The sequence below is a fragment of the Camelina sativa genome, chromosome 5 (assembly GCF_030686135.1).
Source record: "Camelina sativa cultivar CO46 ecotype springtype chromosome 5, ASM3068613v1".
In the NCBI taxonomy this organism is placed as follows: domain Eukaryota; kingdom Viridiplantae; phylum Streptophyta; class Magnoliopsida; order Brassicales; family Brassicaceae; genus Camelina; species Camelina sativa.
The window spans coordinates 7,444,633-7,465,112 of record NC_141884.1 but is presented as its reverse complement, the minus strand read 5'-3'; the positions used below and the strand labels follow the sequence as shown (position 1 = coordinate 7,465,112).

At 32.2% G+C, this 20,480-nt stretch overlaps 2 protein-coding genes, 1 long non-coding RNA gene and 1 pseudogene across 4 annotated transcripts; 3 read left to right on the top strand and 1 right to left on the bottom strand.

Annotated features, from left to right (window-relative positions):
* Positions 1 to 65: 65 nt before the first annotated feature.
* On the bottom strand, positions 66 to 2,131 carry LOC104786058 (cationic amino acid transporter 5 pseudogene; annotated as a pseudogene). The gene has a single exon (XR_015598476.1). The product of XR_015598476.1 is annotated as a cationic amino acid transporter 5 pseudogene (transcript).
* Positions 2,132 to 12,317: 10,186 nt separating this feature from the next.
* On the top strand, positions 12,318 to 13,996 carry LOC104786057 (uncharacterized). Its single transcript, XM_010511380.2, has 3 exons — positions 12,318 to 12,548; positions 12,770 to 13,305; positions 13,429 to 13,996. Exons 2-3 carry the CDS (start codon positions 12,787 to 12,789, stop codon positions 13,654 to 13,656), a joined length of 747 nt encoding a protein of 248 aa, XP_010509682.1. The 5' UTR covers positions 12,318 to 12,548; positions 12,770 to 12,786; the 3' UTR covers positions 13,657 to 13,996.
* Positions 13,997 to 15,276: 1,280 nt separating this feature from the next.
* LOC147943354 (uncharacterized) lies at positions 15,277 to 16,072 on the top strand. Its single transcript, XR_015598143.1, has 2 exons — positions 15,277 to 15,421; positions 15,567 to 16,072. It is a non-coding gene; the product is annotated as an uncharacterized LOC147943354 (long non-coding RNA).
* A 1,848-nt stretch (positions 16,073 to 17,920) lies between these two features.
* LOC104786056 (uncharacterized) lies at positions 17,921 to 20,442 on the top strand. The gene has a single exon (XM_010511379.3). The coding sequence runs from the start codon at positions 18,066 to 18,068 to the stop codon at positions 20,250 to 20,252; it is 2,187 nt and encodes a 728-aa protein (XP_010509681.1). The 5' UTR covers positions 17,921 to 18,065; the 3' UTR covers positions 20,253 to 20,442.
* The last annotated feature ends 38 nt before the right edge of the window (positions 20,443 to 20,480 follow it).

Below are 20,480 nucleotides of genomic sequence, written 5' to 3'. Positions count from 1 at the left end.
AACAATTTTGCAGCACAGAGTAAACTTTCACTTTGGATTCTATTTCATTGATGGATCAAAACTCGTGAAAAAGCTTTTCTTTATGCATATTCACAGAAGATTCAAACTTTTATTGTTGCAGTCTTGCAGATTCTAGGGAATGAAGCAGTTCATGAAGAAAGCTATAAAGGAGAATAACATTAGAGTGGAAAGAAGAGACCTTTATGGGAGCTGGATTATAGTTTCTAAGATCTTGGCACGATTTGCTGATGAGCCATATCGAATGTTGCATGAAGACCAAACAACAAATAGTAAAGCAACATGACTAAAGTGCAAACCCCAAACCTTATAAAAGCCTCAGCTCCCAAAGATCCCATGAGGAAGATGTTTGTTGCTATTGATAAGCACGGGAGCCATGGGACTAACGGTACGCCCCACACTTTCGGTGTTCTTTGCTGAGGAACAAACAAGACAATCCCCAATGTCCCCAAGAACCAGAAAGGAACTGTTATTGTGTAACCGATCCATGATCCCTTGAGCCGCATTCCCCAATAACCTGAGGTTCCCATTGAAGAAGCAACAACGACTAAGAGACAGATGATAAGCTTAAGAAGATCAGCTCTTGGAGTAACTTCTCTCACGTAGTATCTCCTCACTAGTAGTGCGATAGGCATCATTGTGAAGATGAAGAGAATACTTATCGATAGGAGGCTTGACAAAACATCTAAACCCGAAAAGAAAGCGATTAGAGCACTTGGAATTGATACTAGGAGGTTAGCGTTTATAGGTGTTCCGGTTTTGGGATGGACGAGTGCAAATATAGGCGGTATCATGTGCGTCCGTGCGATGTGAGTAACGTATCGCGCGTGTCCCATTGCTGCTACTAAAAGAACTGTGGTCATTCCTTTGAGAGCACCAATCGCCACCAGGTACTTTCCCCATTTCATTCCAACGCTCTGAAATGCTACTGAGTAAGCTGCGTTTGGATCTATATCTGTGTACTTCTGCATCATACTCAGGGATAATGCCATCAAGCAGTATATCACTGTTATTATCGACATTGAACCGAGTAACCCTATTGGTATGTCTCTTGATGGATTCTTGGTTTCTTCAGCCATTGTTGCTAGGCTATCAAACCCTCCATACGCAAAGTACACAACTGCAGCTGCTCTGAACACTCCTTCAGGTCCATAAGGCAAGAATGGAGTCAGATTTGATGTGTCTACGTGAATAAAACCCGCTACTATCACAAAAAATATCACAAAAGTGTTGATAGCAGAAGCTATCCAGTTGAGCAATGAAGTCTTTCGGGTGCTGATCGATGCGATTGTGGTTGAAGCGGCTATAACCACAACAGCTATTGGGTCCAAGAGATTAAAACCGGAACTGAGATCTGTTTTGATACGTAGAGCGTTGGGTTTGCGATTCAGAAGAGTAGCAAAATATGAAGTCCAGGCTCTAGCAACAGCTGCAGTGCCAACTATACTCTCAAGAATTATGTTTCCTGCGGTGATGAACGCTGCAAAATCCCCAAGCTCAATCCGTAAATAGGCGAAGGAACCACCAGCTACGGGGACTTCCACAGAGAATTCCGTGTAACAGAAGACAGAGAGCATAGCAGAAACACCTGAAACAACATAAGACAACACAATAGCAGGTCCTGCTTGTTCATGAGCTTCTTGACCTGTCAAAACAAAGATTCCAGCTCCAATCACTGACCCGAACCCGAACCATACTAAATCCCACCATGTGAGACACCGTTTCATCTCGTGCTCACTCTGTTTCTTGAGCTCGAACCGCTCGGTGTCGTCATCAGACCTACTAACCAACCTGTTCTTGAACCTGGAACATGTCTGAGACAAAGCAGCTCTGTAACTACCAAAGCTCTGAAAAGATTCCTCAGGGAAGAAATCTCTCTTGCTCCATCTCCAGTACCCTCTCTCTTCACCATCCATTTTATCTCTCTTGCTTCAAAGATTTTGTTAATGAAAGAGAGCTAAAGAGACACCATAGTTTGACTAGTAGACGTTTCAGACAATTCTTTGTACTTTTGTAGCCTCCCTCTTCTTCCAATGACACGAAACTATCGTCAACTTGTGTGTACTGTCCATTCAATTAATCTCCCCACATATTAGATTTGCTTTCGTTATCTACATCACTCTCATTGTCTTTACTTGAGTACCTCAAGGTCCTCTCAACCTTGAAAATTCATAATTCAGTGCTTTTACACTTAGGGGACTGTAAAATAATGAATTTGCAAAATAGACCTTGAATGTTTTTTAAGAAACCACATTTAATAGAGGAGGACGAGTTGGATAGAGAGTGATAGTACCAAAGAGCAGAACTCTTGAGATATCGTTGTAGTCCATCACGATATATATGGATACGTGTGGGTTGTTATTTAAATTGTTTTCAATATTCTTATAATAATTAAGGTAATACTTAATCCCTCATTTTACTAGCCTTATTGACAATAAGGTCAACTGGCCACGAATAGTACAGTAGGCATAGTGACTGAAATGCTTATACGTAACATAGTAACAGTGTTTAGACTTGTGCTTAATCAGATTTAGACTTGGCTTATGTGCGAAAATCTTATTATAGAGATGTTAGTGTAACTAAATTTCCAAATGAACCAGATGTGCTCGAAGCTCTAAAGAGTTCATGTGAGGCCATCTAAGGAGCAAAGATTACTAACATCAATTATCCGGTACCCAAATATAATTTACCGGAGTCAAAATATAACAAAAAAAAAATTAATAATTTTAAAAGGCTAAAATCTAGAGATGTATCAAGGATTTTTCATTCATAAATTTCAATTAGAAATGTATCCAAAATTTTTAAAATTCTCTCAAACTCACTTTTTATTAAAATTTTAAAATTTAAATGTTAAGTTTGAATAACATTGGATTTGATATGACTTTTCTAAATCTTTGATTGAATAACAAGAGATTGTAAGTTATTTTGAAATGATTTTAAATAAATTTCAAGTTCAATAACATAGGATTTGAAATGAGATATTAAAATCACATTTTGAATAACAAGGGATTTAAAGAAAAAACCAAAAATTTTTAAAATCCTTGTTCCAATACATACCCCCTCAAGAGATTCATGTTGAAATTCAAACCAAACAAGATTAGAGAAATTATAGCGTGAGTGTACATGAACAAACATGTGGTCTGATGTGGTATGGTGGCAAAGTATATCTCTCTTGGAGAGAAGGTTCCACAGTTCGATTTCCGTCGAAAACAAAAAATCAATTTTTTTTTGGCCTTCGTCGTGATGAACACCGTCGGAGCAATTTCTTTTCCGGAATCTCCAATTTCATTTTTAATTAGCTCACTCAATTATTTTCTCAACAAACGCTATGAACACCGACAAAGAAGCTTTGATGAAATCGGAATCGCCAGTGACGGAATCTCCGGTGTACATGAACAAATATGTGGCCTGGTGGCAAAGTATATCTCTATTGGAGAGAATGGTCCACGGTTTGATTCCCATTAGCCGAAAACAAAGAAATATTTTATTTTATTTTTTTTGTCTTCCTCGTGAGTCATCGTGATGAGCACCGTCGGAGCCAAATTTATTCCCGGAATCTCATATACATCTACATGTATTAATTAGGTCACTAATTCTCTTTTCAACAAACTTCAAAACTTTCTTTTCCCAGATGATGCTATGATGACCGACGACGAATATTTGCTGAAATCTAAACTGACGGCGTCGGAGGTTACATTGGAATCGCCAGTTTCGGAGGTTACATCGGAATCTCCGGTGTCGTTAATTAATGACCGTTACGCCGGGAATGTCAAATTTGAGATCTTCAGCTTATTGAAAGTTTTCATGCTCTCCGTTATTATTTTTAAGTTTCTATGTTTAACTAATCTTCTTAATTCTCTTTGTATTAAAGGATAAATAAGGAGATAAAAATAGTTTGTGTAAAAAATGTTGAATAGAAATAACTTAAGTGGATGTATTATTTTTATACTAGATAATCCCCGTGTTATTACATGGGTAAAAATTAAAAAAAGATATTGAGAATAATTAAGTAGTGATATACATGTTTTTAGATTTTATCTTGTAACATTTTAATATTGAATATGAATCTCTCATATTTTATTTTAATACTCTCAGTTCCAATATATAAGAATTTTAAAGTTTTTTTGCTCTATTTTATAATATTTTTACAAATTTTTATGTACAATTTTTATTAATATAACAATTTATGACTATATTCCTATGCAATATAAATGACATTATATTTATTTTTTATTAATCTTCATATTTTTATCCAAAAACTCTTATAACACAAGAAGTATCATTTAAAGATCTATACCATCATAATAAACCATATTTTAAGTTTAAATATACATTTCATCTTAGTGAATAGAACTAAATATCTTATATCAAACACATTAATACATCATATCAAATATATATCGTAGTAAGAATTAAAAATACAAATAAAATTAACAAAATATAATTCATAAAAAAAACTGAATGAACATTATTTAAGATATATTTGTTATGTTGTTATCTCATAAGTACTAATTTTACCTTATGTCATAATCAATTTTAAATGAGTGGAATTTATAAAATAAAAACATATATAAATATATAGCCAGAGACATTCTCATCAAATAACTGAAGATTAATTCCTATAAATTTTAATTTATTTCGAATTATCTTATGTTTTAATATATGCATTACAAAAATACATATGTTGAAATTATAAAATCAAACATAAAAAATTACTAATATTCTTAAAAAAAAATTTAAAAAATGATACATATTAATGTTTGAAGAATTTTTAATCTAAAATAAATTTCATCGTTAGACATTCAGTTTAGTAATCACATTTAACTATCCATTTCATCGTAAAACTATAATTCACTTCTTCATAGATTAGAGTTAGAAAATTTAATAAAAAAATAATATGAGCATCGTATGAGAGATAATATGTATTGGTTAGTGTTTTAAATTTAACAATAAAAATAATCTGTAAAAAAATCAGTTAACATCCACAAAATTTTTGGAAATCCAAAAATATCCAAAATATTATTCTTCTATATGTCATAATTTCATAAGTAATACTTTTGTCAATTTTCATCAATTAACCAAAAATTCATTCCTACAACCTCATTTTTTTTCCAGGTTTCTCATATTACTACATGTAAGCTTGTAGTCTATATGCATTAAGATCTTTAAAATAAAACATGTAAAACTATACTAATACACATCATGTATTGAATTTTTTTCTTTTTAAGTTCATTATTCTTTAAAGGTTTTGTGTATATTACTGTAACATCCGCGAACCAGATTATGCGGTTTTGGCAGGAGTGTCGATCGACACCCTTGTGGAATCGATCGACACCACTGTTTTTGGGTTCGTTGGGTTTGTTTTAATTCGCGATTTTGGTTTGGTTGGTTTGGTTTAGTTATCTAAACTGAGTATATAAGTGGAGAAGCGACAAATTAAAGGTTTTAGGGTGTCTGGTCGCCGTTTGCAGAGATAGAGAGAGAGGAGAGAGCCTATTGTGGTGTGAAGGAGATTAAAGGAGAAAGAGCAGAATCGTTAGGGTTTGGGAGGAAACAGTTTCGGCATATCAAATCGTTCTCAAAGGTAATGAAATTTGGTAGGTTTATTCCCAAGTCTTTCATCGTCATTCTCCTTTTTACAGAAGTAGTTTTGGATTTAAATTCGATGAGTTATTGGCAGTTTCGTGAGTCACGTTTCTCAGACGCGAGTTGGAACTATCGGGGATTGTAATTGAGATCGTGGTCTCGTCTGGTTCCTGATCGTGCTGAAATTTTGTGGGAAGCTTCGTGACGTCTAGGGATAGCTTTTCACCGGAGCGATTTGTTAGTTAACGGTTGGTTTTCATTTTAGGGTTCCGTCTTTGAGACTGTTCTTTTCTGATGCTTCTGTCCAGTTTTGCTATAAGTCGTTTTTGGTTGTGTAGCTTGTTGTAGGGCGTTTCTGGACTGTTTCAGACGTTAGGAGGGTCTCAACTGGTTGTATTGGTTGTTATAATCAGTTGATAAGGTGAGTGCATGACCATAGCTTATCTAAGCCTGAAGTTCGCGTCTGCGAAGGGAGTGTCGATCGACACCTCTCTGGTGTCGGTCGACACCAAGTTGCTTGTTTCATGATTTTTCCTGGTTTGTTTGTGTTTGGTTGTCATTTGTTAAGCATTGATTTCTCAGTTGCTTGTGTGTATAGCCCAGTAGATGGGAGGATTTCCTCACTAAGTATTTGTGATAATACTTACGCATCTCAATTGTTGTTTGTGGTGTGCAGGTTTGTGTTGTGGAATCATGGCGATGAGGAGGAGGATGATCTAGGGTCTCGTTTGTGTGTTATTGGATTGTTGGATATGTTGTTGGAACCTTGGATAGAGATATGCTAGGTTGATGGATAGAATGCTTAGGATTGTTATTGTATTGATGTTGTAATGGTTTTGTATGGTTGGTATGTTTCCGCTGTGTGTACAGGTTGTTATTGGTTTAAGTTAGTAGTATAGGCTGCATAATTGTTTATATTGTATTTAATTATTAAAAAAAAAAGGTCGGGTTGTTTCAATTACAATAAAAAATTATATTACAACGATAAATACAATTTATATCCAACTTAAATTATGTTAAATAACTTATGTTATTCTTTTTAACTTTGCTATTAATTATTTATTGATTAATATACATGCTTAATAAATTAAGTTTTGGATTACAAATGTCAAATTTTATTGAGAACACACGTATAATATAATTAGCATAAGATGAAAATATATTGATTTTTTTAGTTTTCCTTTTTGATTTAGAAAACTAATTTTTTAAAAAATATAAACATGTAAAATTCTGTAAATATAATTAGATTTCCTATTACGTTTATCAAAAAAAAAATTGACATGTGTCAACATCTAATCAATAAATTTTTGGAAATCCAAAAATATCCAAAATATTATTCTTAATGTCATAATTTCATAAGTAATACTTTTGTCAATTTTCATCAATTAACCAAAAATTCATTCCTATAACCTCATTTTTTTCCTAGGTTTCTCATATTACTACATGTAAGCATATAGTCTACATGCATAAAAGTCTTTAAAATGGAACACATTATGTATTTAATTTTTTTCTTTTTAAGTTTATTATTCTTTAAAGGTTTTGTGTATTTTATAATAAAAATTATATTACAACGATAAATACAATTTATATCCAACTTAAATTATGTTAAATTATAATAAAGGTTTTTAACTTTGCTATTAATTATTTATTGATTAATATACATGCTTAATAAATTAAGTTTTAGGTTACAAATGTCAAATTTTATGGAGAACATATGTATAATATAATTAGCATAAGATGAAAATATATTGATTTTGTTAGTTTTCTTTTCTGATTTTGAAAACTAATTTTTTTAAAAATATAAGCATGTAAAATTCTGTAAATATAATTAGCTGTCTTACTACGTTTATCAAAAAAAAATTAGCATTTGTCAACATCTAATCAATATATTTAACATGTGTTACAATTTTGTCAATGAGTAACTTTCACATCAAGCTTTATATAATAAGATTGTGTTATCAGCTAGCTACTATCCTTAGCCTACCACATAATTTACTTGGTCACCAAAATTGACATCTCAATATAGAATAGGCATCCGAAAATTAACCTCGGACATATATGACAAAACGTATATAGTAATAATTGATCTAATTATTTTTTTTTGGTTATATCAACAACAAAAGTAAAGTGTTTATCAATTGACATCGTGACAACTATAAACTATCTACTATGCACATAGTCTAAAAACTAAAAAGAACAAACAATACCAGCTGATGTAATTCACGACCATCATCATTGACTTAAATTAAATATAGCAAACATTATTAAAAATTTGATGTTAGTTAACTCGTGCAGGTTTCATCCAAAACATTAACGCAACATGGAGTGTTCAATAATACACACAAGATCCAATCATTACTTGGAGGAGTCACTTGAAAACCAAAACACAATGTGCCAAACAAATTTCATTAGACAATAACAAATTATTAAATTATTCAAAATCATATTCATCAACTCATCATCGATACAAGAAGGGCTCGAGTGTTCATCAACTAAACGGTAAACGGTAGAATATGAAGGGAACGTCAGGTTCTCCACTCTCCGGTCCTCAACACCATCTTCGCGATTATCCACTTTGTCCCCAAACTCGTTGTCATCGTTGATCGCCAGGAACTCGTTGTTTACTGCCTCCAATATTGGCCGGTCCATCGATTTTCACTTCTCAAACACTTTTCAAACCAAATATTGAAATTAGATTTTTGCTTCAATTTAATTTAAATATAAAAAAATAATTAATTTGTCACTATAGATTTAACAGTCGAACGTTGGACACCGAAAATGAAAAAATGAACGTTAGAAAGTTAGAGACAGTGAACTTTACCTAATCAACTTGCATTTCTTCACATCCCTCAATGTGATTGTATAAGCGTGAAATTAAGAGTTTTGTTGTATCAAACCGTTCAAACGCATTGTTTTGGTTTGAAAATTATAAAATCTCCTTTATAATAAAACAAAAATACATAACATAGTTTTGGTAGACTTTATAATTTTAATAAATGGTTACAAATAGGTTATATATAAGTTATAAATTAATCTATATATTAATTGTAACAAATAAACCCGAAAATCTTAAACGGGTTTTTCCAAATTAATAGTTCATGGGTATTCCAAACTTTATTTTCGGAAGATCACGTATATGGTTCTAAATATCTAGAATCACAATTTTACCAATTTATTTTCTACAGATTTTATTGATAAACTACATCAATAAAATAGTTATTAAAGGGATAAAAATATACTCTCAATCATAAAAAAGGAATCAAGTCTCGCTAATTAAACAAGATTAATCTTGATATTCGGGATCGTATTATATTTACTAAAAATTAAACCTTAATGCTAGATTAGGATCCGTGCTAGAGCACGGGTTGAAATTCCTTTTATTTATATTATAAGTTTAGAATAAAATATAATTTATATGATTGATTTTAAAAGTTTTTAAGGTCCTAATCTAGCATTAATCGTGATCTTCAGAATTGTATTTTATTCTAAAATTATAATAAAAAAAAAAATTTCAATCCGTGCTAGAGTACGGGTCCCAATCTAGTAAAAAATAAATGTAAAAGCATACTAAAACTTAAAATAGAAAACATGTTACGAACACTACATATATAAACAATTTCATATGACCGTATAAACTACATATATGCATGTAAACTCACGTATAAGGCTAGCTAGTAAAAAAACTAAGAACCTGGATTTTGTTTAGTAATTGTATCCCATGTGATTTTAAACAATTGTAATAATAATAATAGCACTAGATTAGGACCCGTACTAGAGCACGCGTTGAAATTCATTTTATTTATATTGCACTTTTTTCTATAAAATATAATTTATGTGATTGTTTAAAAATGTTTTTTGGACAATATGTGCTTGTTTGTAACCGTATCCGTGCTCGTACACGGTTAAAATCTAGTAATTAAAATCAACCCGTGCTCTAGCACTTTGGTGACTGAAAATTTCTCAATGATTTTCCAATTCTCTTTTGTGAGAACTTTCTTAAATTTCGTAACATCCTCCTTCTTCACTTCTGCTTGGATTTTGTTACCCTGTAAAAAAAAATATAATCGGAAATCACTTTTAATCCGCGGAAGAGTAATTAAGTTTTGAAAATTTGTTACCTATATATGGTTAATTAAATATTCTTTGGAGATTTGATGATATTCTTTCGAATATATTTTTAAGAGGATCTTAAATCGAGATTTAATTAATAGTTATAACATATATAACCTATAACCTATCAAATATCAAATAATTAATTTTATAATACATATTATATAGTCTACAAAAAAGTTGTGTACTTGTGTTTTATTATATAGGGGATGATTCTGGATTAGAAAATCTTGTGTTGTCATTTATGATACACTAGATTAGGACCCGCCCGATGTGCGGGTTTAGAATTTTTAAAATAAAATTAAATTTAACAAAGAATATAAAATAAATATTTTTAGTAAGTACAACCTATCTATAAAAATAAATTAATACACGAATTTGTCAAATATGATATTTGGTGTAAATGGTGCGACTCTGCGGTTGAGACTATTAATCATGTTTTCTTTGAATGCCCTCGCTCGTGTGAAGTTTGGGATTTATCTCCGACTATAGTCTTGTCAGAGGGTTTTCCATATGAGTCGGTGTACTCGAATTTGAATTCTGTTTTCTAGAGGAATGCCTCTCAACAGGGTGATCCTGATCAACTTCTTCAATTACAATGGATATTAGGGGCAATCTAAAAGGCCAAAAATAAAAAAGTTTTTCAAGGTTTAGAGATCGAGGCGAATGATATAATTGCTAAGGCTTTGGACGATAAGTTAGCTTGGGAAGAAGCGCTCCCTTTTCGGCGGTCATGTCAGCTCCATCTCCGTCTTCAGATGTCTAGGTTTCTTCACCTGGTTGTCAGATTGATGGTTCTGGAAAAGCAACCAATGTGCATTCAGTTTTGGGCTGGTAGTATCGCGTTGGTGAGGAGCAAACCTTGTTGTTGGGGGCCAAGTGTCTAAGACGGCCCCTCCTCCCTACATTCGGAGTTAGAAGCATTGTTGTAGGTTATTGAGCGGATACGTGCTGCAGGGATCGCTTGTCAACATTTCGAGACTAATTGTGCTGAGTTACTCACTATTGTGCAGTCCCTGAAGATTGACCGTCCTTCTCCAACCTGCTCGATGAGTTTAACTCGCTGGAGTCCTTCCCACTATCCTATATCTCTTGGATCCCACGTGCGTCAAATACGAAGGCAGATTGTCTTGCTCGTGCTCCGCGTTCTCTTCTGAAGTTTCTTTTGTAAACCCCTTCCCTCCAACTTGGACAACTAACCGATGCAATTTTTTTTAATTTATTGTTTGGTTGGAAAAAATATATATATAGATACACTTTTAGTTAAAGAAAATAGTTGTAGATGAGTTCAAAGTTATTAAAATAAAATTAAATTTAACAAAGAATATATATTTAATTTTTTTTCATAAGTAAAAACAATGTATAAAAGTAAAGATATAAACTTTTAATTATAGAAAATAGTTGTTTTTTTTTTTGCTATAATACACTAATGTATATCTATTTACAAATCTACTATATACATTACCACTAAAAGTGTATTTGTAAACACAAATATATTTTACTGTTAAATTGTACTCTTTAGTCTTTACTACTACCAACAAATTGTCTTTACGAATACATTAAATAACCTATTATATGTCTCTTTAACATTTTTATAGTTACAAAAACGCATACGTTAATATTATATACTCCTTTTTATATATTATAATAGCAGTCTTTTTGAATAAATTATTTGATTGGTGGAAAAAATATGAGACGATCTATCTTTTTTTTTACTTCAACCATCTTTTTCTTTATGTAAGGGTGAGTATTTACACCACTATTCTATATCTCTTGGATCCCGCGTGCATCAAATACGAAGGCAGATTGTCTTGCACGTGCTCCGCGCTCTCTTCTTTCTGAAGTTTCTTTTGTAAACTTTTTCCCTCCAGCTTGGACAACTAACCAATGAATTTTCTTTTAATTTATTGTTTGGTTGAAAAAAAAAGTATATAGATACACTTTTAGTTAAAGAAAATAGTTGTAAATGAGTTCAAAGTTATTTAAATAAAATTAAATTTAACAAAGAATATATATTTAGTTCTTTTCATAAGTAAAAACAATGTATAAAAGTAAAGATATAAACTTTTAATTATAGAAAATAGTTGTTTTTTCTTTTTGCTATAATACACTAATGTATATATATTTACAAATCTACTATATACATTTTTTAGAAACAGTAGTTAGTTGTATATTTTCACAATCATTTTTTTATCTTATATAAAAAGTAAATTTTCTTGTAAAATTAGCAAATTAAAATTAAAATAAATAAACTATATTATAATTTCGAATTTATTGATATCTCTATATATACTCTCCTTATAATGATCTTTTAAATTAAGTTTTCTTTTCTCTATTTTACTTTTATATAAAGTTTTTTTATGATAGGTTCTGAATTTTTACATATTTATTTTTTAAAATTTTAATAAACTTAGAATTGACATGTGTCAACATCTGAATGATACAATTGACACGTGTCACGATCTTGTTAATGAGTAATTTTGTCATCAAACTTTATATAATAAGATGTGAATAATCTATTATAGTTTTCCACTATGAATATACATTTATTTAAGAAATTTTAATGGATAAAATGTAAGTTTACCATTAACTTTGTTTCATTTATACCAGATTTCAAATTATAGATAAAGATATATTAGCATTTAACTATTTTCACAAAAATATATTTTTGTTAATAAGAATAATTTAAAGTATTTTGTTGAGATAGTTTTATAAAACATGGATTTCTATATCTAATTTTTGCTTATTTCGATTTTTTTCTTTTATTATTGTTCTATCTCGATCAGCGTCCGATCTCTCTCGATCCGGTTCTTCTCGGCGTCACGACTAAGGAGGTACGTACGGTGTTTTTTTTTTCTATCCCCCTCTCTCGATCGATTTCTTTCTCTCAGTATTGTATTTCGACCTAGAAATCTTATACTAAAGGAGCCTCTCTGTGTAGATCTGATAGAGAGCTTGTTTAGGCGATTTTTATAAACCAGTTATATAAATAATAGTCCATTCCAAAAAGACGTGTAACGCTTCTCTATGTTTTTTTAAAAACAAAATTCTTCAGGCTCTTTCTAGGGAAGAATGATTCAAACTTCACTACCACCTCCTCCAGATGATGTTGATTTCAAAAGTATTATGATGGAGAGACTTTCAAGAATGGCCGCCAGAGGGGGATTGGCGATGGAGGAGACGCTGAAGAAGTGCTATGCTGGCCGTGGTGTTTCATCATCATGCAGCTTTGTCTATCCCGAAGATCCTGATCATCATCTTTTCAAGCAGAAAATTGCTGAATACACCAAGTTTCCTCCTCGTCTACCACTGGGGGGGATACCAACGATGAAGCTGGCATCATCTCTGTGTGCTCGTCCACTACCACTGGGGATGATACCATTACCACCTCCTCGTCCTCTACATGAGAAACCAGAGCCAAAGAGAACATCATCTCTGTTTGCTCGTCCTCCAGTGGGGATGATACCCCCACCTCCTCTACATGATAAAGCAGAGCCGAAGATAATGATGCATCCACCACCGCCTCTACATGAGGAACCAGAGACAAAGAGAGAAAAGCTTCAAGAAGACGAGTTTTGTGCTCATCATCCGGTAATGTTTTTTCCTCATAACGTATTTGTTTCGTCTCAATTGTATCTAATCAGCATTGACCATTATTTTCAGGGGTTCCTCTGACTCTGAGTTGTACCTGATTTAACATTTAACCATTTTCAGGGTTTATCTACATTCACGATTTGTGTGAAAACTGGTGTAGTCCTCAAGATCACAGTGCAGTCGTTATCCGAAACCGTGGGAAGTCTGAAAGAAAAAATTGCAGGGGAGTTGGGAATTCCAGCAAACCAGCAGAAGCTATTTGGAAAAACTGGGTTTTTGAAGGACGACAACATGCCACTTGCACATTACGGTCTTGGAGCAGTGGAGAAGCTGAGATTGACGTACTGAGAATGTGGTCGGAGAAAGAGATAAGAGGACACTCCTGTTGGTGCCTTTCTTCTTAACCCTTAAAGGTCTTCTGTTTGAATTTAGTGGCTAAAAACTATGTTTTGGATTGGGGAACTCATTTGATCAACTCTGCTTTATATTCTCACTTCATTAAACTTACTAGGATAGTACCTGCCCTACGCTGCGGGGTTGATTTTTTTCCTTTTTTATTATTATTTTGTTGTGTTTTTTTTGTATGTTGTTTGTAATTTTTTCTTAATGTGTTTGGAACTTGTTGGTATGCAGACTATTTTTAATAATTAATTGTACTTTAAGATAAATAAGATTGAGCATTTAAAAATCTTGTAAAAATTGGAATTTAGTATTCTGATTTTGCTCAAATTTATTGTATACTTTATGCATTTTAATATTTATAAGGTAACCACTTAAATTACATCCTCTTAGCAAAAACAGAAGATTATGAATTTTCTTTCTTGTATCTTCTTTTAGTGAAAAATTATTTTACTTTAAGAAAACAACAAAAATCTTATTTTATTATTCTAAACAATGTTTTAAGTCTGATCCATAAAGAAAACCAAAATATCAGTCAACTAATTTGTGTCACAAATTACTTATTTTACTTTTATTTTAGTTAATAGTTAATATTGTAAATAAATTCTTAGCTTAATTTTTCCTTATAAAATATATATGTTGGTTTGAGTTATTTGTTTTGTATAGAGATTTTTGAAAAAAATGTTTTCTTTCTGTAATAATCATATTGATAACGTAATAACTGGAAAAATAATTATATAAACAACCAAATAAGTTTAAAGATAAAATATGTTATAACAAAAATGATTATGTTGTCCAAAGAAAACACCCTACCTCTCCAGAAAAAATTACTTTTACTTCAAATTTGTATTCTTTGTTGAAGAAATTTATGGTGATTCAGCAAATTACCTTGACAGGATCCAGATTGTGCCCAACAACTCTTTTAATTACTATTATCTTTAGAAAACTTTTCCCATAGCTATAATTTTAGCCATAAATCTCACTCCAAAATTTGTATATGTGCTAGAGAGCAAAATAGAAGCTATTATGACTAACACAACACACTTCTTTATTTGGGCTTTGATCAATCATGTGGTCTATTAACACTTCTCATTACCAAAACACTTTAAGCCCAACTTCCCTAGGATGCTGAGATATATTAATTATTTTAATTTGATAGACTGCTGATTTTTTTTTAGATGTCAACACCAGCTTCAATGTTAAGGCTGATATGTCAGAAAAACAGAGCAACATATCCTAGTTTTATTGTATTGATGAGTAAAATAAAACTTAAACACAAATTAATAATACTATTATAGACTCATTTATATGTAAAATATCAAATTTGTCCATCTTGACTCTTTAATCATATAATTTGTCAATGTTAAGTTGTTGACAATGACATATGTGTGATATGTCTATGCATTTCGTTCACATACAACAACAACAACACATTTAAGTTATAGTGACTTGTCTCTTTCCCCAAATAATGTTGTCTCTAATTTGCAACATTAGCCACACACACACAAAAAAAAAAAAAAAAACCAAACTACATAGTTTAAATTGTAGATAACTGGAACCGGTTAGAATATAAAATAAAGTGAATTTGGTTAGACCCTAAACCCTTTCATTATATTGACTTGTTTGGTCTGATGGTCTCTCTCCGCCGCGCTCTCTTCTCTCTGGATCGAGCAAAATCGGAACCTATTCGATTTTCTTCATCTTCTTTGTCAAGGTTTGTGTCTGATTTTAACGTATATTGATTGAAAGACCTAACTTTTTCCCCCTTCGATTAGATTAGTACAGGAATCAAATTTTTGTTTAATCGAAGCTGTGGACATATATATGAAGAAAAAAATCCTAACTTTTTTTTGTTGTAGTGGTGAATTTAGGATCTTATGAATCTCTTTTCTCTTACGTATCAAGCCAAAGTATGGAGCTTTCTGATGTAAACAACGGCAAGAGCACAAGACCAAAGCAGCCTCCAAAACGTTTCATCAAGAACCAAATGCCTAAATCAATCCTCAACGATGCGTCTCTCAACGCTGCTATCTCAGTCCTCCCTTCAATTTACAAGTTTGAGGTTCACAAGTGCGTTTGGCGGATCAAAAAATTGAAAGCTAAACGCATCGCTAAAACGGGGAAGAACAACAAATCGAGATAATTATGTGACATGGCAAAGAAAAAGCTGATCTGTATTATTTGTTATAATTTTACTGGCTAATGATTTTAACTGATGTATCAATACCAGGTTGAAAGTTAAGGCTGAGGTGTCAAGCCCTGAAGAGAAATGCATTGTACTTTTATTGTATTGATTAGGAGGACTTTAAGTATGTTTTGGATTGGGGAACTCATTTGATCAACTCTGCTTTATATTCTCACTTCATTAAACTTATTATATTCGCTTACTTTCCTCCTCTCTTTTCTTCTCCTCTTTTATTATATATTTACCCATGAGCCATGACTGGGAAAGACGTCTTTTTGTAAAAAGGTTTAAAAAAAAGGAAAGCGGTCTAGATGGCCAGTAGCCGCTTAGGTGCCGCCTAGGTGCTAGACGTTCTGCAGACGCCTAAATAACCGCCTGAACCGCTTAAAATTACATTAATTTAATTTTAATATTCCTTTTTTATTTTTTAATTACATATATTTAAATTAATAAGTTTTATATCTGTATATGTAATTATAAATGTTTATATGTTGTTAATATAACTTAAATAAATGTATTTTCTTACTTTTGTTTATAATTTATAATTTTTTTTTTAACATATATTTGTACATAATTATATAATATTTTATGTTGTAAACGCCTAAACCGTCTTAAAACCGTTTAGGCTCCGATTAAGCGTCCTAGGCGCTAGGTCACTGCCCAGATACCGTCTAGGCTCCGATTAGGCGTTTTATCTTTGTGCTTTTACCCAAAAACTTTTATAGTACAGGGAGTAGTACCATCATAATTTATCGTAATAAAGAAGTCGGTTAAAAAAAATACTATACCATCATAATAAACCAGATTTTAAGTTTAGTTACACATTTCATCTTAATGCATAGAACTAAATAATTTTATATCAAACACAATTAATACATCATATCAATCTATATTTTAGTAAGAATTAAAAATACAAATAAAAATTAACAAAATATAATTCACAAAAAAACCTGAATTAACATTATTTAAGATATTTGTTATGTTGTTATCTCATAAGTACTAATTTTACCTCATGTCATAATCAATTTTAAATGAGTGAAATTTATAAAATAAAAACATATATAAAGATATAGAGACATTCCCATCAAATAACTGAAGATTCATTCCTATAAATTATAATTTATTTCAAATTATCTTCTGTTTTAACATATGTATTACAAAAATACATGTGTTGAAATTATAAAATCAAACATAAAAAAATTACTAATATTCTTAAATGAAATTTTTAAAAATGATACATATTAATATTTGAAATTTTGTAATCTAAAATAAATTTCATTGTTAGACATTTAGTTTAGTAATCACATTTAACTATCTATTTCATCGTAAAACTATAATTTTCATAGATTAGAGTTAAAATTTTAATAACAAACATTATATGAGCATCATATGAGATAATAATTGGTTAGTATTTTAAATTTAACAATAAAAATAATCAGTTAACATCCACAAAATTTTGGAAATTCAAAAATATCCTAAATATTATTCTTTTATATGTCATAGTTTCATAAGTAATACTTTTGTCAATTTTCATCAATTAACCAAAAATTGATTCCTACAAACTCATTTTTTCTATATTTTTTTTCCAGGTTTCTCCTATTACTACACGCATTAAAATCTTTAAAATAAAACATGTAAAACTATCCTAATACACATCATGTATTGAACTTTTTTATTTTTAAATTTATTATTCTTTCAAGATTTTGTGTACTTACTTACAAAAAATAACTATATTACAACGATAACTGCAATTTATATCCGTCTTAAACTATGTTAAATAATTTTTGTTATTTTTTTAACTATTGTTATTCATTATTTATTACTTAATATACATGCTTAATAAATTATTATTTTCTTACATATGTTAAATTTTATTAAAAACACATATAATATAAATAATATACAATAAAAATATATTAATTTTGTTAGTTTTCCTTTTTTTTAATTTAAAAAATAAAAATTTTAAAAATATAAAAATATAAAATTTTATGTAAATATAATTAGCCGTACTATTATGTTTATAAAAATAAATATCTTTCTTCGTGAAATAATTTGATCAGTGAGATTTGTCAATTTCTCAATTTGTCAACTTCAGTTTATATTACTCAGGGTTTTAGATTCTTTCTTCGTGAAATCAAAATCAAATTTGATCAGTGAGAGAGACGGAGGAGATATGGGTGCTCAGAAGAAAGGCGGCGGCGGCGCTAGGGTTTCAGAGGATGCGGAGGAACAAAGTCGTCAACGGTTGCAAGCAATTCTACTCGCCGATAGCTTCGCCACAAAATTCCGTCCCGTAACCCTAGAACGCCCAAAGGTACTGTTACCAATAGTGAATGTCCCGATGATTGATTACACATTGGCATGGCTCGAATACGCTGGGATAGAAGAAGTATTCGTGTTCTGCTGTGCTCATTCGACTCAGATTATCGAGTATCTTGAGAAATCTGAGTGGTACTCTCACCCAAACTTGGTTGTGAGAACGATCGAGTCTCACAAATCCATCAGTGCTGGAGATGCTTTGCGTTACATGTATGAACAACAGACCGAGACGTCTCAGATTCAAGGTGATTTCGTTCTCGTTAGTGGTGATACTGTGAGTAATATGCCGCTGGCTGATTTGATTCAAGAACATAGAGATAGGAAGAAGAAGGATGAGAAAGCTATCATGACTATGGTTATTAAGCAGTCTAAATCTTCGTCACTTACTCATCAGTCAAGATTAGGAACGGATCAGCTTTTCATTGCTGTAGATCCTTTGACAAAGCAGCTTCTTCATTACGAGGAGGATAAGATTGATCATCCAAGTGGGTCAGTTTGCTTAGATAAGTCGTTGTTGGAAAGTAATCCTTCTGTGTTAGTGTGTAATGATATGCAGGATTGTTACATTGACATATGTTCCCCTGAGGTGCTTAGTCTTTTTGAGGATAACTTTGATTATCAACATCTTCGTCGTCATTTTGTCAAAGGTGTGCTTGTTGATGATATTATGGGTTACAAGATTTTCACTCATGAGATTCATTCGAGCTATGCTGCTAGGATTGATAATTTCCGAAGCTATGACACGGTTAGTAAAGATATAATTCAGAGGTGGACGTATCCTTATGTACCAGATATAAATTTTAGTGGAAACCGCCCTTTAAGGCTCGGGAGACAAGGGATATACCGGGCTTGTGATGCTGTTCTGTCACGATCTGCTGATGTTGGAGCTTCTTCTGTCATTGGATATGGCACTAAAATTGGTGATGGGGATAAAATCTTGAACTCGGTTATTGGGAATGGATGTTGTATTGGATCAAATGTCGTGATAGAAGGCTCGTACATATGGAACAATGTGACGATTGAAGATGGGTGTGAGATAAGGAATGCTATCGTCTGTGATGGGGTGAAAATCAGAGCAGGAGCTGTTCTGCAGCCTGGTGTTGTTTTGTCTTTTAATGTTGTTGTTGGGCGGGACTTTGTTGTGCCTGCGTACTCCAAGGTTTCACTGCTTCAACAGCCAACGACAGAAGACAGCGATGATGAGCTGGAATATGCTGATAGTAGCAGCGCGACTGCAGATCAATTGTCAGGCCTAAATTTGCAAATGGAGTCCAAAGCATCTGAGCTTGGTCCTGATGGAGCAGGTTACATATGGGAAGTATGTGAAGGGGCTCATGATGAGGAGTGGAAGCATTCAGTTGCACCAATCCCCGAGGATAAACTTGCGGAGATTACTCAGGCAATAGACGATGATGACACCGATGATGAAAGTGTTGTCCCAACTTCTGGAGAGTTGAAATCTGATGCTGATAGTATCAACACTGATATGAATGATCCCAATGATGACTATGATTACTTTGAGAAAGAGGTTGAAGGTACAGTCTTAAGGGCTGTTGAAGAGAATATCAAAGTGGACCTTGTAACTCTGGAGATTAACGGGCTACGGTTGTCGTACAACATGGAATCTGCAGATTGTGCAGGAGCAACATTCTACTCGATGATGAAACTGGCAGTTGATACTCCACACAACTCTGCAAGTGAGTTGTATAAAAACGCCGCGAGTATCATTACAAAATGGAAGGAGCTTCTCGGGTTCTATGTGAAGAAAATTGATGAACAGATAGAAGTGATTATGAAGTTTGAAGAGATGTGTCAGGAATCTCCCAAAGAGTTGGGCCCTTTGTTTACACAAATCCTGCATCTTCTATATGACAAAGACGTGTTGCAAGAAGATGCCATCTTGAGATGGGCTGAAGAGAAAGCAGGCGCGGATGAAGCTGACAAAGTATATCTTAAACAATGCGATACATTCATTCAGTGGCTTAAAGAAGCATCTGAGGAGGAAGATGAAGATGATGAAGACGAAGAAGAAGATGACTGAACTGGTAAACATGGGTTCGATGGCTCGCAAATGGAATCTCATTATGCGGTTGATTGCCTCACATATTTTGATTGATCATTTTACTTTTAAGAAATACTCTTGTTTCTTCTATCATCATCAATAATCTTTTTTGTTTACTTTTTTTGTAAACCATCGAGTTTTTTTTGCAAGAATTGTGTGTTTTATTTTATTTTCCAATTAGTCCCTCTACTTTCTCTTATTTACAAA